The sequence below is a fragment of the Nyctereutes procyonoides genome, unplaced genomic scaffold (assembly GCF_905146905.1).
Source record: "Nyctereutes procyonoides isolate TBG_1078 unplaced genomic scaffold, NYPRO_anot_genome, whole genome shotgun sequence".
NCBI lineage: Eukaryota > Metazoa > Chordata > Mammalia > Carnivora > Canidae > Nyctereutes > Nyctereutes procyonoides.
The window spans coordinates 6,222,810-6,248,350 of NW_026575043.1; the positions used below are offsets into that span (position 1 = coordinate 6,222,810).

General features: G+C 46.3%; 1 protein-coding gene and 1 pseudogene across 1 annotated transcript; both read right to left on the bottom strand.

The window, feature by feature from the left end:
- Positions 1–1,064: 1,064 nt before the first annotated feature.
- On the bottom strand, positions 1,065–1,972 carry LOC129507872 (translation machinery-associated protein 7-like; annotated as a pseudogene).
- Positions 1,973–22,765: 20,793 nt separating this feature from the next.
- SOX4 (SRY-box transcription factor 4) lies at positions 22,766–24,612 on the bottom strand. The gene has a single exon (XM_055323176.1). The coding sequence runs from the start codon at positions 24,484–24,486 to the stop codon at positions 22,945–22,947; it is 1,542 nt and encodes a 513-aa protein (XP_055179151.1). The 5' UTR covers positions 24,487–24,612; the 3' UTR covers positions 22,766–22,944.
- Positions 24,613–25,541: the final 929 nt, after the last annotated feature.

Consider the following 25,541-nt stretch of genomic DNA (forward strand, 5'->3'; position numbering starts at 1 on the left):
TGATTCAGGGAGGCATGAAGGGATTTCAAGCAAAGGAGTGAAATGATTGGGTTTATAGGTTAAATAGATGGTGCTAGAGACAGTGTGATGTAGAGATTGAAGAGAGACCACACAGGACAGGACCACAGTCCAAAGGCTCCCACAACGTCCAGGACTGGAAAGCAATAGGTGCCTGATGACAGTAGTGGCCATAGGTGCATTAGGAGAGGGTAGGGAAATTCCAGAGTTTTCAAGAAGGGAGGCTGGGGAAAACAGGGTACATCACTGGGTAAAGGAAAGCTGAAGAAGGAATCTAGAATCCTTCTTCCAGGAGTTACACCTGGCTGGCGTGGTCAGTACAGCATGTGAATTTTGATCTTGGGGTTGTGAGTTTGAGCTCCATATCAGGTGTAGGGATTACTTAAAAAAATAAACTTAAAAAAAAGGGAGCTGTACCAGTGGGTTGACAGTAGTGTCATTCATCAAAATGAGCGGTAGAGAAAGAGCAGGGGGGTATTGTTTTTTGGGTTTTTTAATGATTTTTTTTTACAAAAGTTTACTTGTTTTTAGAATATTATTTATTTATTTGAGAGAGAGAGCAAGAGAGAGAGAGCATGAGAGATAAGGTGGGGACAGAGGGAGAAGCAGGCTCTCTGCTGAGTGAGGAGCTTGACAGCGGCTCCAACCCAGGACCCTTAGCCGAAGACAGATGCTCAACTGAATGAGCCACCCAGGCACCCTACAAAAGTTTATTCTTTTTTTTTAAGAGTATTTATTTATTCGAGAGAGAGAGAGAGAGAACGAGAACGAGGCAGAGACACAGGCGAGGGAGAAGCAGGCTCCATGTAGGGAGCCCAAAGTGGGACTCGATCTCGGGGCCCCAGGATCACATCCTGGGCTGAAGGCAGACACTTAACCACTGAGCCACCCAGGCGTCCCCAAAAGTTTATTCTTAAATGTACAACAGAACCTAAGACAACACTTCATTATAGCTGTAAGTGGCAATAGACGCAATGACAGGGAATCCAGATGTTTGAACAGGAATGGAATTAAGGATCACCATCACCTCCAGCACAAGGAACAGCTTACTTCTTGCCAAATGTCTTAATTCCACCTGCGACCAGGGGGCCCTTCCCTCTGCCTTCGCTTTTAGCTCGTCGAGTGTCTTCTGCTCCTCTTTCTGTTTCTGTTGGAATGATTTATCTTCCTTGTCCATCTCCTTGGCCTGCTTCTTGGGCTGCTTCGGGTGCGCCTTCTTGCTACCTTCCTGGCCGGACGTAGTGCCTGCTGCCCCTTCCCCAGACCCTGCCACTCGAGAAAGAACAGTCTTGAGAGGAAGCCTAGGAGTTCATATTTAGACACAGGAGTCTGAAATCAATGTGAGACACCCACACAGACCTGCTTAGTAGGTCTGGATTGCAGGAGAGAGTCCAGGGCACTTAAACCCAGATTCTGGAAGCCAACAGTTCGCATATCATTTTTAAAGCCATGGAAGTGAAAAAGGCCATATGGGTTGGATGCTCTTACTTCACAGCAGAGGTTGTGGGGGGCAGTGAGAAGAGAGAGGCACAGATCACCAGTGTTTAAGGTATGGTCAGCAGAAGAGCCCATGAGAAGCTAACATGGCCCAATGGACACCTAGGAGAATCTGATATCACAGAAGTCAAGGGAGGAGACACTTCAAGGACTACACAGAATACTTCCTGGAGGGCCAGTCAGATCAAGGTCAAATAGCACACAATGGAGTGAACAACAAAGATGACATTGACCGGCAAGGTGAGAGGTGGGTCCCTGGAGATGTGGGAATGGAAGCCAGGAGAAAGCTCTCAGCTCATGGAATTTCCTGAATGAAACAAAGAACATCCACAACTCTTATTTGCTAAAGGCTTTGTGCCAATGACACAGTTTAAACTTTTTTCAAGCACTTTCATTTAGTTGGCAATTAAATAAGCTAAGTGCTTGTACATACCCTTTCCTTAATTACAGCTTTCATGGTCTATTCACTTTCATGTACCAACAGGCTCATCTGTAAAATGGGTTTGCTGCAGCATCAGGTTCAAGCTGGGCTTGTGTGCACAAAAGTTATTGTTAACTCAAACCAGTAACACAGTTTCTGTATGTGGAATATGATTAGCAAAAACCTAGAACACGATCCCACATCTACTACCGGAATTCTATTAAAGCTAAGTCCTGGGATGCCTGGGTGCCTCAATCATTTGGGCGCAGGTCAAGATCTTGGGGTCCTAGGATCCAGCCCCACCTCAGGCTCCCTGCTCAGTGGGGAGTCTGCTTCTCCCTCTCCCTCTGCCCTTCCCCCTGTTCATGTTCCCTCTCCTTCTCATAAAATCTTTTTTTTTTTTTTTTTTTTTAAAAAGGGATCCCTGGGTGGCGCAGCGGTTTGGCGCCTGCCTTTGGCCCAGGGCGATCCTGGAGACCCGGGATCGTATCCCACGTCAGGCTCCCGGTGCATGGAGCCTGCTTCTCCCTCTGCCTGTGTCTCTGCCCCCCCCCCCCCGTGTGACTATCATAAATAAATAAAAATTAAAAAAAAAGAAGGAATTTTTTTTAAGTTTTTTTTCTTTTGTTTAGAGATTTTAATTAATTTTGAAATAATTGAATTTCTCTGCTACACTGGAATTTGAATAAATTAGAATTTCTAAAGTAGGATTTGGATGCTCTTTCTGGACTTCCTCTTGTCAAGAAAAGAATTCTTTAGTACAGTGGAAATAACAAGAAACCGTGGGAAAGAGACCCACAGAATCATTATTATCCCACAGAGAAAGAAAAGCTAAATAGAGTCCAACAATACTCTTTTAGAGATGAGGAAAGCAGATTTCAGGATGTCTGAAGATAGGTAAAATTGGATGGCCAGAGATTCAAACCTGAGAAATAGCACAAGAGAACAGAGGACTCTCAAAATTGGAATCACTTGTGATTGTATTATTAGAACTTTCTTGAGGGAAGAAAAGGTGAAGTCAGCCACAAGCAAGCCGCCTGCAAAGCGTTCTGGGTGTGCTCAGACGTGAAAGGGCAGGAGCAAGAGATGAAAGCCGGGACACAACCAGGGACCTGAAAGAGATTCACAAAGTTTTATGCCCAAAGGCCTCTGAAGCATATCCCTCAAAGCTGAAAGGGCTGTGGCTCAGAAATGAAGCACAGGAGGAAAGGTACAGACCCTCTCCCTGGTCTAGAGAAAACACAGAACAATTTCATTTCCATTTTGTTTCCATTTTAACCATCAGGAGCCTACTCTGGAAAGACAAGTGCATGTTGGCTGAGAGCAGCCAAGTCTCCGGGTCTCCCCAAGGTCATCTCGGAGGGACTACCTCCTAGCATCCCGGCATCCAGAGGACAGAAGGACCATCCTTGGGCATCTCCGGCAATCATGGCAGTTGGCACAAAAGGACCAACATTCTTCTTTTTCCAAGAGGGAAGAAAAGGAGCAAGATCAACCACAGACCGAAGTGCTTTACATTAAGTTCTAGAAACATTCAAGAATTTTCACTGTGATCAGAGAAAATAAATCAGCAAACACTTGGAGCCAGATTAAATTTATAAAATCACTACATGCTGGTTTCTTAACAACAGCAACAAAAAAGCTACAATCTGGTCAATGTAAAAATCATATTTAAGGTAAATTCAGACTTCAGCACATTTCACGTGACATTCTCCATGTCTGTTCCAAACCTAAAATTTGATAATCCTTCAGAAGTGCCTTTTCTTTTGTGACATCACTTTTGTGACATCACGCGCAATCTTTTTTTTTTTTTTTTTTTAAGATTTTACTTATTTAGGGGATCCCTGGGTGGCACAGTAGTTTGGCGCCTGCCTTTGGCCCAGGGCACAATCCTGGAGACCCGGGATCGAATCCCATATCGGGCTCCCGGTGCATGGAGCCTGCTTCTCCCTCTGCCTATGTCTCTGCCTCTCTCTCTTTCTCTCTCTGTGACTATCATAAATAAATAAAAATTTTTAAAAAAAGATTTTAAGATTTTACTTATTTATTCATGAGAAACGGAACATAGGCAGAGGTAGACTCAATCCCAGGACCCTAGGATCATGACCTGAGCCAAAGGCAGATGCTCAACCACTGAGCCACCCCCACTCTTGGCAATCTTTATTACTCCAGGTATTGGGAAATCTTGCAAATTAATTCTAATAAATTGCTATTCAAAATAATGTGAAAATAGATGTATCAATCCATGTAAATACGATGGTCAAATGAATGCTATTATGTATGAACAAGACACGTAGCTTACCAGTTTTCAAAAATTGCCTTAAAACCTATGCTGTACTTTATTTTTGTTTATGTGTTTGCTTATTTATTATTTATAAAGTAAGCTCGATGCCCAGCCTGGAGCCCAACACGAGGCTTGGACTTAAGACCCTGAAATCAAGACCTGAGCCAAATCAAGAGTTTGATGCGCAACTCACTGAGCCACCCAGTTGCCTTTTTTTTTTTTTTTTTTTTACTTAAATTAAGTTAAATTTCTAAGTAATCTCTACGCCCAGCAAGGGGCTCAAACTCACAATCTTGAGATAAAGAGTCACAAGCACCACTGACTGAGCCAGCCAGAGGCCCTACGTGCTGTACTTTAAATGTCTATCTAGAAAAAAAAAATGTCTATCTAGACTCAGTGGAAAAGAATTCACATTGCATAGGTCAGTTCTACTTCTTATTACACCTGGGGCAAATGACTGAATGTTTCTGGACTTGATTTTCTTATCTACAAAATGAGGCTAATAATAAGTATCTGGAAGGGCCAATTTTAAATGAAACTATAACGCACAAGTTTATAAAGGGCTCAGTAAAGGTGGATGCCATTAGTGGTGGTAACGGTGGTTGGAATAGATTAATAGTAATTCCATTTGCCACAGAGCAGACCAAGCAATACGTGTCTGCATGAAAATGGGCTTCCCTATCTGTATCAGGTAAGATTTTTGTTTATAAGCAACAGACTAAGAATGACCTGGTCAATGTGGATTTGTCTTCCCCATGCAGCAAGGTCAGTGGTGCTGTTCTGGAATTGGTTTCATAGTTCACCACGTCATGGGTCCAGGTCAGCACCTCCATGGTGCTCTTGGGATCTCTCTCAGGGCCACAGGATAAGCCACAGCAGCTGTTCCAAACAGGAAGGAAACAGGAATGGGCACTCATCAAAGGCCTCTCACCCATTATCCGGCAGGGAAATCGCTCTCACACCCCCTCCCTTCCTCTGCAGCCTCTCTCTTAGGTCATTTTGTGAGACACATGGCCCCTCCCCCCACTCCCTGGCCTGACCTCCCTAATGCAGCCAAACAGGTAACTATCAAGCAATTCTATTTGTTTACTTACATCCAATTCAAATATTTACAAATCTCTCTTTTTAATTAAAGATTTTATTCTTAAGTAACCTCTACACCCGACATGGGGCTCGAACTTACAACCCTGAGATCAAGAGTTGGCAAGCTCTCCTAACTGAGCCAGCCAGGGGCCCTAAGATTTACAAATATCTTTTCAAAAATTGGGAAGCACTGAGCCAGATGGTCTCTCACAATTGCTTCTGGCCTCATGACTCACTCCTTTGTCCCTTGTGTTTCACACTTTCTTTCCCAGAAATCCCCCTGATCTCATCTCCCTGTTTTCTTCCTCTTCCATTAGATGGATCAAATGTCTTTCAAAATATCACCTTCCTTTTCTGGCAATGCAACAGGAGAACAGCAGTAGAAACAGTACGCCATAAGGGATTGCATAAGTGAGTGCGGGAGTGTGTGTGACTGTGTGTGATTCTGTGTGTGTGTGTGTGTGTCTAGAGAATGTGGACAGGGAAACTAGGTTTGCCTTTTAACTTCATCCTCTTATGTCTCAAACATAAAATTCAAAAAATCATCCCCCCCCCCTTTCTGATAATTCCCAGGCTTGGCTCTCTCTCCACCCCTCCCCCCTGCTTCTCTTCCTGGCCCCGGCACTCCCTGCTCCCCACTTCCCCAGAAAAGAAAAAAGTCAGGAGATGAAAAAGACCTCCATCTGCTGAAGAAGTAAAGCAGAAATCCTGAGAACTAGAAGCCCCCCTCTCTATGGCAGAGTCTGCAGGGGCTAGAGCTGAAACTTCTCCCTGCCTTTCACAGGAAGGACTTCTTTCCTTTTCCCTCACCGTGGGACTCACCTAACCAGCTGTCCTGGGGCAATCTTGTTCCAGAAAGATCACAGGGAATCCGAAACATGGAGCATGCCTCCCTCCCTGCCAGCGTGGGCCAGTGAGCCTGGCATTGAGTTGGACAGGTCAATGCTTAGGTACCGCTGAAGAAGTAAAATCATAATCATTCTACACCAGCCAAAGTCACTATGGGATAAATGGTGGGTCCCCCGAGCATCAGGTAAGGATGTTAAGGCTCAGCAGCCACGTGAGAGCAAGTCCTCATCTCAGAGGGCAGGCAGCTCAGAGACACAGCAGCAGTGTGGCCAACCTCCAAGAAGATGGGGTGACTTCAGGAAGGTTCTGGACTCACCAAACACATGGAGGCTTCATGCTAAGTGGTGGAGATCCTCCGTCTGCAAAGGCCTTTCATAAATACCAAGTGTCCAATAGAGAGCAGAGATGTAGGTTCACCTGATAGACCGCCCAGGGAAGAAGCTTATTATCCCAACAAGCTAAGGGGGAAGGCGACCCTGCAGACCAACAGCCTTGGGCTTCCAGAAGCACAGCCTGCCGAGGCACTGGCTGTCCCAGAGTGGTTAGGTGCTCTGTTCCTGGTGTCCTACTTCCCGAATTCACATTCTGCCCCCCAGCTCCGTGAGAACGACGTCCCACAGACACTGGGTGCAAACCCAGAGTCTGCCCACAGGAACCGGCAGCATCAGCCTCTGCTCCCGAGTTCCTCCCATCTTGATCTAGATAAAGCCAGGACTTACCACAGGTGCCTCGAGGCTGTGAAGAAGCATTTCGGGGGAGCTCCAGATAACGTTTTCAGGAAAAGTCACTGTACCAGCTGTGCACCGCCTGATAAATAGGTGGTCCTCAGACCTCAATTTGAGAAACACTGTGAAGGCATTCCATAAGGGGATAATCCTATTAAATTAAGAAAATTTGGCTGAATGGAGATTTACAAAGGAATGTAATGTTCTGTGGAACCTCTTAAGTGCCTCTAAAAGGCCTGAATAAATGTAGTAACAATAACTCCTTACATTTGTGAGCTGCTTTTAGATATCAAATGTGTACACATGTGTTGTTTTATTTAACGTCTGCCAAATTATCAGCAAATCCTACCTGCTGGGGATTGCTGTGGCATACTGCAGCAGAAGTTTCTGGCACTAGGCCTCCTTTCCTTATAGGGCTGGCTTGGAGAGTAACATAGTTATTGCTACTTTTTTGGTGGCTGTTCCATATGTGGCAGTGATCCCTTTTGCCCCTGATGGAATAGAGTATCACACACAAAATAGAACTCTCCTCTGAAATTGAGCCCTCTAAACAAGTGTGGTCTGTAAACCACCTGCATCAGAAACTTTTTATCTAAAAGCCCCAGGTAGGCAGAGATCCAAATCCCACTTCAGCACGGTAAATCCCAATTTCTGGGCACGAGGACTGGAAATCTGCCTTTTTAAAAAGCACCCCAGACAATTCTTTTTTTTTTTTTTTTTTTTTTTATTTATGACAGTCACAGAGAGAGAAGGAGAGAGAGGCAGAGACACAGGCAGATGGAGAAGCAGGCTCCATGCACCGGGAGCCCGACGCGGGACTCGATCCCGGGTCTCCAGGATCGCGCCCTGGGCCAAAGGCAGGCGCCAAACCGCTGCGCCACCCAGGGATCCCACCCCAGACAATTCTTATACACACTAACAATTAAGGACAATTGTTCCAATGTTTTAAGAACTCTACGAGAGATAGTGAAATTCCATCCAGCGGGCTGCTAGGCAAGTGGCAAATACATAAAACACAGGCATATGGAAGAGACTCGTAATTAAGGCCATTCCACCCAGCCAGCACATCCCACACCAAGCCTGCACTCGGGAACCCAGGGCAGGGGTTGTTAAGAGGAGACAAGTGAGGGACTTACCCATGCACAAAACTGAAGGTGGAGCCAAGCAGTGAATAATCAAGATAAATAGTACCTTAATGCAATATTATAACAAGACAAATTAAAGCCAAAAAATCCACAACGAACAGAGTAACACATTTTTATTTTATTTTAAGATTTATTTATTTATTTATTTATTTATTTATTCATGAGAGATACAGAGAGAGAGAAACAGAGACACAGGCAGAGGGAGAAGAAGGCTCCACGCAGGGAGCCTGACGTGGGACTTGATCCCGGGACTCCAGGATCATGCCCTGGGCCGAAGGCAGGTGCTAAACTGCCGAGCCACCCAGGGATCCCCAATTTTTCTTTTCTTTTATTTTGTTTTATTTTAAGTAATCTCCACAGCCAGCTCAGGACTTGAATTCATGACCCCACGATCAAGAGATGTGCACTCTCCTGACTGAGCCAGCCAGGTGCCGCAAAGTACCAAATTTTTAAAATAAAGACAGGGTCAGTTCTTTTTTTTTTTTAAAGATCTTATTTATTTATTCATGAGAGATGCAGAGAGAGAGAAGCAGAGACATGGGCAGAGGGAGAAGCAGGCTCCATGCTGGGAGCCCGATGTGGGACTTTTTCCCGGGCCTCCAGGGGTCAAAGGCAGACACTTAACCCCTGAGCCACCCAGGCATCCCCAGGGTCAGTATTAACCAAGTTTTCCTTTTGCTCCTGGCTCTCATATGGTCCCCCTGGCCTGCCAGGATCACTCCTCGCTTTCTGGGTCATCATGTTGACCAGTCCGACGTCTTACTGTACCTAGGAGTGGAGACTGGGACATGTGTGTCCACCATCTCATCCTCATGCTGCCATTCAGAAAGTTTTAGGTCAAAACCCTAATTCATTAATGGGGACATTGTTTCTTCTTTCAAAAATAAAAGTTAGATTGAGTTCTGCAGTCTTAACCAAACAGAATTTTATTTCAGTGACAGGATTAACTTGCCTAAGACATATAGGCTCATAAGAGCCTCACTCACTCTGCTGACGCTCAATTTAAGGGACTCTCAGCAGCAATTGCAATGGCCAAGTAGGCCCCTCTGTGGGGTGTCACTCTGCCTCAGATGCTGCTTTCTGATAGAATCTTCTGGGTGTATAAAATTTTAAATCCTTTATAAACATCAATGATTGGCATAATTGGTGTAATTATAGGTATCTAAAAAGCAGAAAATGCCTAGTAACAGCTGCCAATGGTTGGTTTCAGGAAACATGCAGTCACTTGTGGAGAGCTGGGCTCCGGGTATAAACGCTTGGGTAATATTACTTCCAGATGGACCAACTGGCATCAGAGATGTCATAGAGATAGGAGAGAGAAACGAGCTGCTTCCCAGGGGAGTGAACCAAGGAGGAATCAAGGGGTGGGAAATGCTTTCTGAGGAGGGCCTTTCCGTCTGTATGAGGAGTAGGAACAGGCTAGGAAAACAGTGGGCACCTGCCACTTAGGGTAGGGACACCTAGAAATGGATAGTTTCAATGATCAGGTCAGGTTTATCTAAATATTCCACAGTTGTTTTTATGGCCTCTGTTCACAGTAGCCAAAAAGGAAAACAATTTGGCAGTCCGAGTCTGCAAATGTCTGCCTCCTTACAAGTGGGCCTGGAGAAAATGGGAATATCTTGGATTTTCCCTAAATATTTAGGGCTAGGTTTCATCCATAAAATGCTTATGGGTTATTAAGAAGTTCTTTGAGCCAATCTTGTTAGTAATATGTATTTAAATATAGTAGGTAAAGGTATTCGGCCATAGTAGGTATCTGTGACATTGGAACATTGACCTTAACACCCTCCCACTCTTTTAGAGAACATGTGGGTTTGGAAGTGGAAGGGAAAATTATTGGGAGATCCCCAAGGGCCCTGCCGCCGCCAGTGAGCCTTCCAAAATGACAGCCAATTAATAACCTACAGCTAAAGATGTCCCCTTGAGTTTCCTGAATGTTTTCACTTCACTTTGTCAAATTACCCACCCTTTTACAAGTGGACAGCTTTATTGAACTTAACTAACATCCTGTTTTTAAAATATAAATATGGGGATGCCTGAGTGGCTCAGTGGCTGAGCATCTGCCTTCAGCTCAGTCATAGTCCCAGGGTCTGTGATTGAGTCCCTCATTGGGCTCCCTGCAGGGAGCCTGCTTCTTCCTCTGCCTATGTTTCTGCCTCTCTCTCTCTATCATAAATAAAGAAATAAAATTAAAAAAAATATAAAATGTAAATATGTCTAGGGGTGTCTGGGTGGCTCAGTGGGCTGGGCATCTGACTCCACATTTTGCCTCAGGTTGTGATCTTGGGGCTGGGAGTCTGCTTGAGGATTCTCTTTCTCCCTTGTCCTCTGCCCCTCCCCCTGTCTCTGTAATACATAAATCTTAAAAAAATTAAACTGCAAATATGTCTAGTTTAAGAGGCAGAGAATCACTTAATTAAAAAGTTTCAATCATATTGATGTTCTTCTAATACCAACCTGAGAGTAGTTCTAATGGAAAGACACTGGGCTTTATTTTATTTTGTGGGGTCAGGGATTTTAATAACAATTTGGATAATAATAGTTAATTTGGGAGTGTAGACCACTGCTTTCCAGGATTATGTGAGAGTTGGGGGATTTGGTAGGATTAGTCTAGTGAAATGGGTCAAACAGCCTCTAAAGTTTCTTTGTAATCTAAAAAGTTAAAAATTCTATGATCATGGCATACCTGGGTGGCTCAGCCAGTTGCAGGTCTGACTCTTGATCTCAGCTCAGGTTTTGATCTCAGGGTCATGAGTTCAAGCCCTGCACTGGGCTCCATGCCGGGCATGGAGCCTACTTAAAAAAAATTTCTTTGATCACTGACTTTGTATCATATCCCAAAGCATGTTTTCTTTTTCATTTTTTTAAGCAAAATTTTTATGCAAAATAGATGAAAGAGGAACTGTTCTGGTTGCATGTTTATGTGTGATTTTCTTTGAGTACATCTGTTTAAAGGAGAAAGAAAGGGAGTAGTGAGTTTGGGCTTTATGAGGACTAGATGGGATGAACTCCCTTTCTTACTTATATACAAAGGAGTGTTATGCCCATCCCCAAATATCTTTTACCAATTTGCCACATGGATGTTCCACCAGCATAATGTGATAAGATTGTGGTGTCATAGTGCAAGAAGAAAACAAAATAGGGTGCCTAATGACATTGTGGTATGAGTCCATAACTTTCTGGTCACTTCCAAATATTAAAAAGTCTATACAAGGACACCTGAGTGACCCAGTCGTTTAAGCAGCTAACTCTTGATTTTGGTTTAGGTCATGATCTAAGAATCCTGGGATTGAGCCCCACATTGGGTTCCATGCTCTGCATGGGATCTACATGAGGATTCTTTCTCCCTCTGCCCCTCCCCCTGCTTGTGCTTACTCTCTAAAATAAATACATAAATCTTAAAAAAAAAAAAAGTCCATACAATTTTCAGGGTGCCTGGCTGGCTAAGTCAGTAGAGCATGTGACTCTTGATCTTGGGGTCATGAGTTTGAGCCCCATGTTGGGCATAGAGATTACTTAAAAATAAAATGTTAAAAAAATTAAAAGTCCATAGTTTTAAAATTCATCCTCAGGCTTGACTTAAATGTCCTCTCCTCTTCTCTGCAGTCAATTTGAGTAGCTTGAAATGGAAAAATGCTTTCTTCTTATGCCACTTCAAAACTTAGTTCCTCCAGTATGTTGGGGGATGGAGCAAGGGAACAATATAAATATTTCTTTATGTAACTGGCTGCTGCCAGAGCGCTTTGTCTCTTTGTGCTGATTTCAACTCAGCTGCCTAAGCACATGACCAAACAGAATGCCAATCCCACTTCTTACAGGTACCCTAATCCCTTGGAGAATCCCTCAGAACCTTCCCATCACTTGGTTTTGGAATGAGGTGAGGATCTGCTGTGCTCCCCACAGGGATGTCTCAAGACTCTTGGATTCCTTTCCTTCCTTTTTGCTAGTCTCCTGCTTAGTTGGACTTGGGCTGAGAAGGAGAGTATTGATTACATTTTCTTAATTCTTCTCTGGATGATTACAGTAGGAGCTTTGGCCCACAACGTTGGGCACTCTCTTTAAGAATGTGGTATACTGGGGCACCTGGGTAGCTCAGTCAGTTAAGCACCTGACTTTGGCTCGGGTCATGATCTTGCGGTCCTGGGATCAAGCCTCATGTGGGGCTCCGTGTTCAGTGAAAGAGTCTACTTCTCCCTCTGCTCCCCCCCGCCCCATGGTCTCTCTCTCTTTCTCTCAAATGAATAAATAAATCTTATTTTTTTTTTAAGAATGTGGTATGCTTAATCCTGCTGTATTTATCTTGCTGTTTGTATCCTGAAGCCTCCATGCCAAAATTAGGGCTACAGAAAAAAGACCTAATATATGGAATACATAGAAACCAAACTTGTTTTGAGCGAGAATAGTGTGGATGGTAGAAGAGGAAGGCTAGATGCTCCATGGACCTTGGGCTTACTCTCCTGGAGTACAGAGAGGACAAAGAAAGGATGTGAGACAAAGTATGAAGGCTTTCAGAGCCCAGGAGCAAAGGCAAAAATAGAGGGGTGAGATAATGAAGCATGCAAAGTTCTATTTTATTTATTTATGTCTTAAAGATTTTATTTATTTAATCATGAGATACACACAAAGAGTCACAGACATAGGCAGAGGGAGAAGCAGGCTCCCTGCAGGGAGCTTGATGTGAGACTCTATCCTGGGACCATTATCTGAGCCTAAGGGAGATGCTCAACCACTAAGCCACCAGGCGTCCCTCAAAGTTCTGTTTTAAAAGGGAATTTGAGGATATTATTTGGAAAAAAAGAATGAAGAATTTGGTATTAGGAGAAAGTCAAGACACAGGAAAACTAGAGCATACCTGATTAGTATTAATATCTGCACCTTCTTGATGCTAAATTAGGCAACCAATTAACAGTGCTCACAAGAGCCATTGACTTATTTTTTTTAAGATTTTATTTATTTATTCATGATAGACACAGAGAGAGGCAGAGACTCAGGCAGAGGGAGGAGAAACAGGCTCCATGCAGGGAGCCCGATGCAGGACTCGATTCCGGGTCTCCAGGATCAAGCCCTGAGCCAAGGCAGACCCTCAACCACTGAACCACCCAGGCGTCCCTGAGCCATGGACTTTAAATTATATTTCTTCCAGAACTCTCATGAAATTTCTAGTTCCCTTAGAGTCATGTGTTTCTTTGAAATAAAGCCCCATGACTTGAGGTTACTTGAGTCAGCCTCTGTTTCTTGCAGATACAGAGCCTAGCAAGAGCAAAGCCAATAACACAGTAATGATAATCAGCCTGGTGAGTTCTAATGGCAGAAGAAAAACACCGAAGAGAGGTGATCTCCGTCCTCATTTCAGGAGTACTATAGTCCCTACCCACTGGCACCATGAAGTGGGGATCAAGGCTGTTTCTCTGATTGTTGAGTTTTTTAAATCATGTATGTGATTATCAGAGACTTGTGACAGAAAAATAATCTCAGAATGATTTATAGATATCCCTGTTTACACGTTACAGTCATCTATTCACCCTCTCTGGGGGTGGAGGAAAGGATTGTTTCAAAGTTTGGTGGCTTTTTTCTTTTAAGATTTTTATTTATTTATTTATTTATTTAATTATTTAAGATTTTTATTTTTATTTTTATTTTTTATTTATTTATGACAGTCACAGAGAGAGAGAGAGGCAGAGACACAGGCAGAGGGAGAAGCAGGCTCCATGCACCGGGAGCCTGACGTGGGATTCGATCCCGGGTCTCCAGGATCGCGCCGTGGGCCAAAGGCAGGCGCCAAACCACTGCGCCACCCAGGGATCCCTATTTAAGATTTTTAAATTTATTTATTCATGAGAGAACAGCGAGAGAGAGGCAGAGACACAAGTAGAGAGAGAAGCAGGCTCCCTGCAGGGAGCCTGATGCAGGGCTGGATCCCAGGACCCGGGGATCTCAACCTGAGCCAAAGACAGATCCTCAACCACTGAGGCACCCAGGTGCCCCTACATTTTTTTTTTAAGTTTGTTTAATTTTTCATCTTAGTTCACTTCGACCTATCACCAATTTTTATCCCCAACACCCACTTTACACTAACCAGCTCCAGGATGCAAAAACCATCATGAGCCTATGTTTTTATGGCTCTAGGACCCAGCAATTTCACTTCTGGGAGCTGCTCAAGAAATGTTTGCTATTTTATAATGTTTGCCATTGTTGTAACTATAAAAATTGGAAACTTCCTAACCAATATATTTTAACCTACTTGACTACAAGGTATGTGTTCACAGCACACCTATTAACATCTTGAGAGGTGATTTTGGGAATTGTCTTCCGGGGACCCAACTGGGGAAATGCAAGGTACTTTTCACCTTCAGCAACACCTCCTCCCTCCACCAGTTTTTTTTTTTTCTTTCCTCCAATTTTTGGATTCACGGGGTGCTCACCCCCAAAATAAAACAGTTAGCAAGTCCTCAAATGTATTTAGCATCCCTTCTTTCAAAGACAGGCTTCTGGATCTACTCCTGCCAGGGGTAAGAACAAAGTGCAATGTGTTTTTAGACTGAAGTCCCACAACTTCCCAGGAACTTCAAATAAATTATTCAGTGTTTCAAGGGATTGGCAAACAAGAGAGATAAAAGGGCCATATCATAGAGAGTGTGGGAATTAGGAGGGGAAAAAGCAGAGGCCACGATGAAGGTCAGGAGTTCCAGAAGAGGTATTTTCACAGGTTTTAGGTGTTGGAGCTGGGGAAGTTAGGACAAGCACTGGTAGGAAAATGGCAATTAAGCACATCTGCAGCTGGAGCTAATTGATTGTTAAACAAGACTTGGCTGCTTAGCTCTCAGAAAAGCAGTTACATGCACCATACACTTGAGCCAGTCATCGCGCTACACTGCTGGGCATTCGCCACCCCAAGCACCGACCAAGGATAATAGTGTTTTCATGTGCCTCCTGTCTTTCAACTGTAGATTGTGTCAGGAAACGGCACATTCGTTGTCTTTAGAAACTGGTCCAAGGAATTATGTATTGGGGAAAATATCTAAGGAACCAAGCAGGCTACATGATGATGATGTTTCATTTGATTCTTATGTTCTACCCTTAAAAAAACAAAAAGCCACCACACATGGAATATCATCTGAATGCCTTAAATGTGTGATGCAAAGCAGTTCTGTGTCTTGGCACACAGATGAGCTACAACTTTGTCCTTCGACAAAGAATGTGCAGGGTTAGAGGAAGGCCCTACGTGAATCTTCCTGCTATGACTTGACTTAGGCCTGTTTGGCAGGCCTCCATAAACCAATTGACTTGAATTGAAAGTGTCGGAAGAAAATAAAATGGGTGAAATTTATCATCACCTGTACCCACTGACATCCATGTATGGAGGTGCATTGTTAACTAAGGTACAAACCAACACGCAGCGCCCCCATCAAACAGCCCCCAGGGAAATACCGCTTGGTGATGTGAGGCTTTTTTTTTTTTTTTCTTCTTCTTCTTCTTTTTAACATCGAGAAGGAAAACAACACATGCAGGAAACCATAAAACCCTTCAAGTTAACTGTAGCCAACGGTCAATCTCATTAGGATATAATGGGTAGCTTGTAGCCCTCTCTCTACAGGCTGAGTGCCTTCCTCTGAATAATTTCCAATTTTCTCACTAGCTGGAATTTCTCTGCCTTTTAGGCAACCACACAGAAATTTCACTCACTGTATTTTATACCTTTCTCTCCTCTGTCTGTTACTCCTTCCAAACCTCAGTCCCTGAGTTCATCTTTCATTGAGCACATTTGTTGAACTGGAATATACGCAGATATTCAAACTAGCTCATCATCACTTGCTCTTGCTCTTTCAACCAGGATGCTGGGGGGACATCCTTGGGAAGTGCATAGCAAATCGCAGGGCTGACGAATCCTGGCTCACAGGCCTAAGGCCTTGGCTAAAGTCTGTTTTCTCTGTTACTGAAGTGGAGACGACGTCTAGTATGGACACCAGAACTATTGACTCAAGGAGTTCCCATGCCCTGTCTCTCACTTCTGACCTCAGGACCTCAGAGCGGTCACTGAACTACTCAGAACTCAATTTTTCCATCTAACAAAAGGGAGTGATAATCCCTTGCTGCATATTTATTGGGAGAAGCAGCTAAAATACCATCCTCGCAGGGATGGGGGTCAAGGATTCTCAAACTCATATTTAGTGGAAATATATGGGGGGTATGTGTTAGGGACCCACTCGAGTCTGATCATCTTTATAATCTCTGCCCTTAACAAGAATTTCCAGGTAAATCTGATGAAGGGGTTCATGTATCAGACTGGAAGACACTGATTCTGGGGGATTTATTTATTTATTTTTTAAATTTTTATTTATTTATGATAGGCACACAGTGAGAGAGAGAGAGAGAGAGGCAGAGACACAGGCAGAGGGTGAAGCAGGCTCCATGCACCAGGAGCCCGACGTGGGACTCGATCCTGGGTCTCCAGGATCGCGCCCTGGGCCAAAGGCAAGCGCCAAACTGCTGTGCCACCCAGGGATCCCTGGGGGATTTATTTTTAAGAACTTAGGGTCTTTTTTTTTTTAACATTTTATTTTTTTATTCATGAGACACACACACGGGGGGGGGGGGAAGAGAGAGACAGAGAGAGAGAGAGAGAGAGAGAGAGAGGCAGAGACACAGGCAAAGGGAGAAGCAGGCTCCATGCAGGGAGCCCGACGTGGACTCGATCCTGGGTCTCCAGGATCAGGCCCTGGGCTGAAGGGAGGCGCCAAACCACTGAGCCACCCAGGGATCCCGAACTTAGGGTCTTGTATGTTGCCAGCACTGTAGTAGGCTTGTACATGTGCTACATTTTTTTTTTTTTTTAATATGTAACCACCCAGAAGGTAAGGAACTAGCATTTAATGAGCCCACACAGTAGGCTGGGCATTACAGCAGGAATTCTGCATATGTAATTTTGCTCCACATTCACAATGGCTTTATATGTTATAAAGTCTTCTTCCTGTTTAACAGTTTAGAATACTGAGGTGTAAAGAGGCTGAGAAATTTGATTAGAGTCTCTAAGCTAGAATTCTGAGCCTGGTGTTCCCTAAATCCAGGGACCCTTACCACAGCTGCTATAGCAAGCAGGCTAATATGCAAAAGCATCTTGGAAGCTCTTAAGACCCCCATTGAAACAATGTAAATGTAAAGTCAATAAGTAAAACATTTATTCTATGCAACCAACCAGGCACATTTGGGGATACCAGAAGTATTTAAGGCCTGGTTTCAGTCCTCCAAATATCCCAGTCTAATGGAGAGACCAGTTTGGCTCTCTTGGGAGTTCTGGAGAACTGGAAAGGCAGGCTAAAACCATTCTGTGCAGAGCCTTAAGCAGCAGCATGTGAATTTTACATACTATCCTGGATAGAAGGGTTATCTGGTAGATTTTTAGGAGAGTCTGAAAACACGAGACAGATGCCTACAGATGCTTCCTCCTTCCACCCTCTTTTTAGTTTCTCAAAGACAGTGAGAGTAAACACCTAGAAATGAATATGGAGATAATTTCCCAGGATGGACAGGAGGGGTAAGGATAGATGTTAGCAAATATGGCTTAAAAAAGCAGTTTGTGGGGCTCAAATGATAAGAGAAAGGGCATAAAACAAAATCACAAGGAGAATAAAGCATATACCAACCTTCCACTCTGAGAAATCCAAATAGGTAAGATGGATTTGTTATTTCTAGCAGAATTTAGTTCTCCTGGACATAGGGATCTTTCCAATGCTTCCTTGGGATCCTTAAATTGTTCTAAATTTATGACTAAGCATTCTGACCCTTAGCATTCCCCAAACCACAGTTTCTAATTCACGAGCACCCTATAAATACAGGAAATACTTAGTAACTTCTGTTGCTGTCCACTCTCCAACCCTTTGCTTTCACTTTCTTCAGAATCCCTTTAATGTCTCCAGCACCCTCATCCCCAGTCCCCAGAGAAGTTGGATCACAAATCCAAGAAGCCATTTTAGGCATTCAGCCTACCGGATCAGCTTACATGCTCTGTGTTTTTTTCTTGGCACTTACAGGTACTCAGCTAGGAAGTGACAAAACTTGCATCAGCAAGTCTATTACTGATTCACATTTCTGTTGGAGCCAAAGGGCCAGAAGCAGTGGATTTAAAGAAAAATGGTTTGATAGTCTTAAAATCTGAAACGTATTCTGTTCATCCAAATTTCCTGAAAGGCCATACTAAACTGTTTGGTTTCTCAGGCTTATTATGCCTTGTACCACCCAACGCGGTAGTATCCCTCATGAATGAGAACTGCTTCAGAGGAAAGTACAAAAATGTTTCTTACATTTACTCTATAAGCTGCTAGGAAGACATACACATTTGAGCCTTTATTTTTAAAGGAACATTATCAAAATTCGTAAAGAAAATACTCAAAGCATCTGCCCTTACATGGAACATGAAGGGGAAATACATAGCTCTGGAAGGAGAACCCTACAAAATAGAATGTAAAAAAAGTGCATCACATATGCTTCATTTTAAGGTCAAGGTTTTGATATTTCGGATCTGAAAAAACTAAAACTAGCACATTATCGTAACTACAGTGAACAAAAATTAAATTCAAGCACTTTATAAAAAAGGAGTCCTCCCTCCTTCTGCAAAAGCTTTTGAAGAGACTCAAGATGCCATGGTACCGTAAGTTCTTCCTAAAAAAATGAGGTCTTAAAATTGCAGAACACAAATGCAATTAAAACCATATTAGCAAAATACAAGAAAAAATTGTAAACTAGTAGCTATAATCATTTTTTAAAGGTGAAGTTATATTGTAACACAACAGTTAGACTACTTTGGAGGTAGGCATTACTGCTCTTCACTGGACAAAAAAAAAAAAAAAAAAGTAAAATAAAAATGCTTGTTTTGTACTAGTCTCCAAGAATCTCCTGGGATGAAGGATACTCCCTTCAAACCTGAAGGTTAAAGAGGGTTATTTTCAAACACTTTCTGCTCATTAACCCCTTCTCTCCGGTGCTAAAGAACTCGAAGGCACACAAAGCACACATTTTTAATTAACAAATGTTTGGAAGCCTGGATGGGTTTTGTTAATGGCAATAGTTAACTCCCAAAGCAGACAGGAAATACTGCTATTTAGCAAGTTGCAGGTTCCAAACCAAGGACTAATGGTTTTTTTTTTTTTTTTTTTTACTCCTTGCAAACAGGTCTCAATAATACTGCTGTGCCAGATGCATATAAAAAGTATAAATCTCCACTAGCTGAATGCGTGCTATTCACAGATCCAAGGGGGGAGGAGGGCTGGATTTCCTCTCAGCCCTCAGGGAGCCAACTTCTCCAGGACATCTTTATTGTTGCATTTCTCTTACGTTTTAATAACCCACAAAATGGGCATAGCACAGAATGGGAGATTTTGAGCACCATGTGAACCTCTTTGCTTTGGAGGGAAAAATTTATGCAACTTTCCCATTTTGAAAGTAGCGATGGCTTCCTCCTCTCACAATATATTAATAGATAATGTAACAGGTTTATTTGATCTTCATCCGTGTGTGAAGCGACTGATTCTAGCCACTGCCGGGTGGTGACTCTGGGGAAGCGAAGGAGCTTTAGGAACAGAAGGTTAAAAATACACATCAGTTTTCATCTGTAAAGGATCTGATCCGCACCGCCCTTCCCCCACTGTTCTTAAAATTTTAAGACAAAGGGCATTTATTTAAATGTGGCAAACTCAGAAAATTCCTAGAAAGCATGTAGAGTTGACACATATTCAGCTGACGCCGTCATTTCGGGGTCAGGGCAGGCCAAATCTGGCCCAGAGGAACTTCATATTCCTCAGTAAAATAGCATTTAACAGGCTGCCCCCGGAGGAGTTACTCGTTTCAGAGCTAAGGCGGACAGGACGGGGTGGCTTCTACCCGGGAGGGCCCTCCCACCCTTAGGCTTTGAGCATAATAATGACAAAAGTCGAGATTTAGGGTTCAGTTCCAGCTGATTTTATTTCCTTCTCAAAAAAAGTTATTTACAGAAGGTATATATCAACAATCTGACAGGCAGTGAACTTGACATGATTAGCTGGCATGATTTTTTTTTCTTTTTTTTTCTTTCCCCCAAAACATTGTTTTTGTGGCCTTGAATTTTAAGACAAATATTCTACACGGCATATTGCACAGGATGGATGGCAAAAAAAAGTTTAAAAACAAAAACCCTTAACGGAACTGCCTTAAAAAGGCAGACGTCCTAGTGCCTGTCATGTTATATTAAACATACATACACACAATCTTTTTGCTTATTATAATACAGACTTAAATGTACAAAGATGTTTTCCACTTTTTTCAATCTTTAAACACAACAGCTATAAACCTGAACACATATGCTATCATCATGCCATAAGACTAAAACAATTATATTTAGCGACAAGTAGAAAGGATTAAATAGTCAAATACAAGAATGAAAAACGCAGTACATAGTGTCGCGAACTCAAATCGGCATTTAGATAGATCCAGTGGTTTAAACGGCACGTTTTTGCTTATAAAAAAAGTGCAAAAAAGATGTGGTTTACAAGTTAAAGCTACAGGATCCCTTTTTGCTGTAAATGCACCAGTTTTAAAGCCTCTGGACAGAACAGTATTTTACTCAAAGATTTTGTCTTTTCTTAAAAGCGTACAGTGTTTGGCTAATTCTCCTCCCCTTTTTTTTTGTAAGACTGGGGTTGAAGGTGGACACTGGTGGCAGGTTTAAGGGATACTGTCACTTTAAGAAGCCTGCAGATTGAAGTGTAAACATGGAGATAAATTAGGGGCTGATTCTTTAAACTGTGTGAGATATTAACCAGCCGCCCTATTATAAAATCAGGAAATCCAAACAGCGATTTACACCGATTAACACCCCCTTTATATATTTTTTACAAAAATACACTGAGAAAATAATCAAACGTTTTCATCTCTCTTGTCTTTTTTTTGTTTTTTAAAAGTGTCAAAAGTCTACATTTAAATATAAAAAATTAAAAGTTAAAACTCTAGCCCTTCAGTGAAGGAGACGTAAAATGGCGTGGGTAACAACAAACTACCAAAAATAAAAAAAAAAAAAAATAAAAAAAAAGAAAGAAAAAGAAAGCAAGAAAGAAAAAAAAAAGAAAAAAAAAGGAAGGAAGAAATAAAGGAAGTAAAAAAGAAAAGAGCGCCAACGAAAGGTTAAAATAAAAAAGGGACAAAATAAGGAAAAAAAACAAATGTTTGGCCAGTATAAATACGTCCACATATAAAATGGCATCTGATTACATTTACAAGGAAAAAAAAATACGAGGATGAAGCATCGGTGAGGGAAAAAAACACGTCTTCTCATTTACACCTATAAGGAATAAACACATACACACTGAGAAAAAATTTGGTCCTGAATTGTGGTTTTTTTTTTTTCTTAAAGTCCAGCACAGATTTGAGTTGCGTTTGAATCCTTTAAAGAGTTAAGAATGAAAAAAAGCTGGTGATAATTTCGTTGTAGGAATCAAACATAGCGCCATCTATCTGCTTTTTTATATTATCCTACACTATTTTAAAAACTGCTCAACAGTCTTATACAGAAATCTTTAAAAGATAGACAGGATAACATGCTATATTAACCCCACCAGTGAAATAATCCAACACCATCACGATTCCGATTTTAAGAGAAGAAAAAAAACCTCTTTTTTCCCCCCCCACCGCCCGAAACCTCTCTCCCCGCCCCGGCCCGGCCCGGCCCGGCCCGGCCCGGCCCGGCCCGCCCCCGGGCGCCGCGGCCACAGCCCAGTCCGCGCTTCTGCGCACCCGCGGGCCGCGTCCCACCGCTCGGAGGTCGGGGACGCGCGGGGCGGGGGCCGGCGGGACGCGCCACCTGCCCCAGAACGTGCAAATCCGTCCCAGTTCCTCCGCCGCCCCCCGCCCTGCCCCCTGCGCCCCGCCCCGCCCCGCGCGCGCCCCTCGCCGGGCTCCCCGCCGGGGGCTCTCGGGGCGCCCCGCATCTCCATCATCTCCTCCTCCTCCTCCTCCTCCTCCTCCGGCTGCGGGCGGGGGCAAGGAAAAATCAAAAAAGGAAGGAGGAAAGAAAGAGGGGGGGGGAATAAAGGGAAACAGGAGCAAAAAAAAAAAAAAAAAAACCAAAAAACAACAACAAAAAAAAACCAAAACGGGAATCCGCCAGCGTGGAGTCTCGGGCCCGGCGCTCCGGCCCGCGCGGACCCCCCCGCCCCGTATCCGCCGCGGCCGCCGCGGGTCCAACTCCACGCCCGGAGCCTCGGGTCTTCTTCACGGGGGAGGGCGCGGAGAACCAGACCCCCGGGGGCGCGCTGGGCTCTTTTTTCTTTTCTTTTTTTTCCCCTCCTCTCTTGACCATGAAATGAGATAAAATAAAGACAAAAACAGCAAAGTGGGGGGTGGGGGGTGGGGGACTGGGGGCGATGAGAAAGGGACGAGATTCCTTCAGTCTCTAGGAAAAAAAAAAGGACGACCGAGTCGGCTTCTTGCTGGGGGCGCAGCAGACAAGTCCGGAAGCTCGCTGGAAGTGGGGAGTCGGGGGTGGGGTGGGGGGGTGGTGTCTCTCCGGGCAAAGGGGAGGAAACTCCGAGTAGCTTTTTTGCCATCAACAACAACATCACGAACAACAATAAAAGGTCGCCCCCCTCCCCCCGGGCCCCCGTCGCCGCCTCCGCCGCGTCCCGGCGGCCGGGCCGGTGGGGGATGGGAGCGCGGGTCCCCAAAACGCCGCCGCGCTCCGCTCTCGCTCTCGGGCGGCCGCGCCGGCCCTGCTCCCTTTTTTTTTTTTTTTTTCCTTTTTATTTTTTTTTTTCTTTCCCTTTTCTCTTCCGACTCTTCCTCCGTCCACTTCTCTCGCGCTCTCTTTTCATTTTTTTCCTCCTTCCTCCTCGCCTGCCCCCCCGCCCCCCGGCCCGCTGCTCCCGGCCCGCTGCTCCCGGCCCGCGCGCGCGCCCGTCAGTAGGTGAAGACCAGGTTGGAGATGCTGGACTCGAGCCAGTCTCCCGAGATCATCTCGCTCACCTCGGGCGTGCAGTAGTCCGGGAACTCGAAGTGCGAGCCGGAGCCGGGCTCGAAGTTAAAGTCCAGGTCCCGGTCCAGCGCCGACGACGAGCTGAAACTGCCCAGGGACATGCTCTCAAAGTTTGAGCTGGGGTTCAGGTCGAGCAGGTCGTCTTCGAACTCGTCGTCGGAGGACGAGGAGCCCGAGGTCGAGGACGAGGACGAGTGGGACGACGAGTGGGACGAGTGGGACGAGGACGCGTGCGAGGGCGCGCTGGACGGGGCGGGCGAGGCGGCGCGCAGGCTGGCGTAGCTGCGGTGGTCGGCGGGCGAGCGGCCGGCGGCGGGCGACGAGGCGGCGCTGCTGCGGCCGCTCAGGCTCGGCGCGTCGGGCGAGCAGCCCGCGCCCCCCTCCTCGTACAGGCCCAGGGGGTCGCTGGGGTCGGCGCCCGCGCCCACGCCCACGCCGCCCACGGGCGACGAGGACGCGGCGCCCAGGCCGCCGAACAGGTACACGCGCTTCACCTTCTTGTCGGCCAGGTGCTTGCCGGGCGCCGCGAGGCCGGCCGGGGCGGCGGAGGCGGAGGCGGAGGCGGAGGTCGCGGCCGCCGCCGCCGCCGCCGCCGCCGCCGCCGCCGCGCTGGGAGTCCGCGCCTTGTACAGCGAGTGGTGGTCGGCGGCGGCGGCGGCGCCCAGGGGCAGCAGGGCCGCGGCCCCCGCCTGCTCGGCCGCGAACGACGAGGACGCCGCGGCGCCCGCGGCCGCCGCCTTCCCGCCGCCGCCCGCCAGGACGAGCTTGGCGTGCGGCTTGCCGCCCCCGCCGCCCCCGCCGCCCGCGCCGCCCGCCGCCTTGGAGCCGCAGCTCTTCTTCTGCGCGGGCTTGGAGTTGGCGCCGCCGCCGCCGCTCCCGCCGCCGCCGCCGCCGCTCCCGCTCCCGCCGCCGCCGCTCGCGCCGCCGCCTCCTCCCCCCGCGCCGCCGCTCCCGCCGCCGCCGCCCCCGTGGCCGCCCCCGCCACCGACCTTGTCGCCCTTCTCCCCGGGCTTGGAGGCGGCGGCGGCGGCGGCCGCCGAGCCGGCGCTGGCGTTGCCGGACTTGACCTTCTTCCTCGGCCGGTACTTGTAGTCGGGGTAGTCAGCCATGTGCTTGAGGCGCAGCCGCTCCGCCTCCCGGATGAAGGGGATCTTGTCGCTGTCTTTGAGCAGCTTCCAGCGCTTGCCCAGCCGCTTGGAGATCTCGGCGTTGTGCATGTCGGGCGACTGCTCCATGATCTTGCGCCGCTCGATCTGCGACCACACCATGAAGGCGTTCATGGGCCGCTTGATGTGGCCGCTCGGCGTCTTGCACCAGCTCGGGTCGTCGGCCTTGCCGCCCGTGGAGGCGGTGGAGCCGGGCGTGGGGGAGGACGCGATGCCCAGCTCCAGGCCGGCGCCCGAGTCCGAGCTCTCGCCGGCCAGCAGCGCTTCCGTGTTCTCGGCGTTGTTGGTTTGCTGCACCATGGCCCCGGCTCGGCGGGCGCCCACGCGCGCTCACACCCTCGCGGCGGCCGCGGCGCGATCGCCGGGCCCTCCCGGCTCCCCGGGCGCAGCGCACGCCGAGCGGGAGGACGCGCGCGGCGGCCGTGCGGGCCCCGCCACTCCTGGCCGGGCCGGCGCCGGGCGCAGGGAGAAAAGTCTCCAGGAGATGCGGGGAAGGAGCGCGCCGGCCGCCTCTGGCAGAGGAGTTATAGTTCCCAGGCTGGAGAGGCTGGCGCTCCCTCCTCCCTCCTCCCTCTGCCGCTCGCTCTCACCGCGCCGCAGTTTGCGCCGTCTCTCGGCTCTGAGTCTGGAGTTTCTTGAACGCTGGCTGCTGGAGCTTCCAATGCAAGTTTCTCGCCGCCTCCCAGGCAAGTCTTTTTTTTTTTTTTTTTTTCCTCCTCTCTCCTCTCTCTCTCTCTCTCTCTCTCTTCCCCTGAAGCGGTTGGTTCCAGTTCACGAGCGCTCTCGGGAGCTCAGGAAAGCGACATAGTCTCTATCACTTAGTCCCTTCCCTACAATGCAAATCAAAAAAGACTCTGGGGCTCCAGGACTCTCTGTGGGCGGAATCGGCGCTAAGGAGTTTGTGCAATTATTTTGTTGCAAGGTAGGAAGCCAAAAAGCCTTCGTGCAACAGACTGGCATGAATAAATGTATGTTTCCCCCTCCCTTCTGCAAGAAGGGAGCTGGTGATGGCAGAGTTCCTCTAATGCAGACTCTTCAAGAGCGTGCAAGAACTAGAGACCCGGGAGCGAAGCAGGCCTCTTCCCCTCACACAGTTTCTCTTGCTGCAGCTTAGAGCAGACCCCAATTCCGCCTCGCGCCTCTTTATCCTTTCACAGTCTTGGCCACGGCCAATCAGCCGCTGCTTCCTCGTGCCAAGCCCCGCCCCCGGCCTTCCCATTGGCTTGGAACCCGATGCAATAATAATCTCCGCGTGCAATGAGAAGCTCCAAATCTGACCTCATTCCAATTTAGAGAGCAAACTTTTTAAAAGGGCTAGAAGTACAGCTGAGATTTCTGCTGCCTTTTTTTCCTTT

Excerpts from the sequence above, each read along its gene's own strand:
- SOX4 (XM_055323176.1), bottom strand. The coding sequence starts at position 24,486 with ATGGTGCAGCAAACCAACAACGCCGAGAACACGGAAGCGCTGCTGGCC.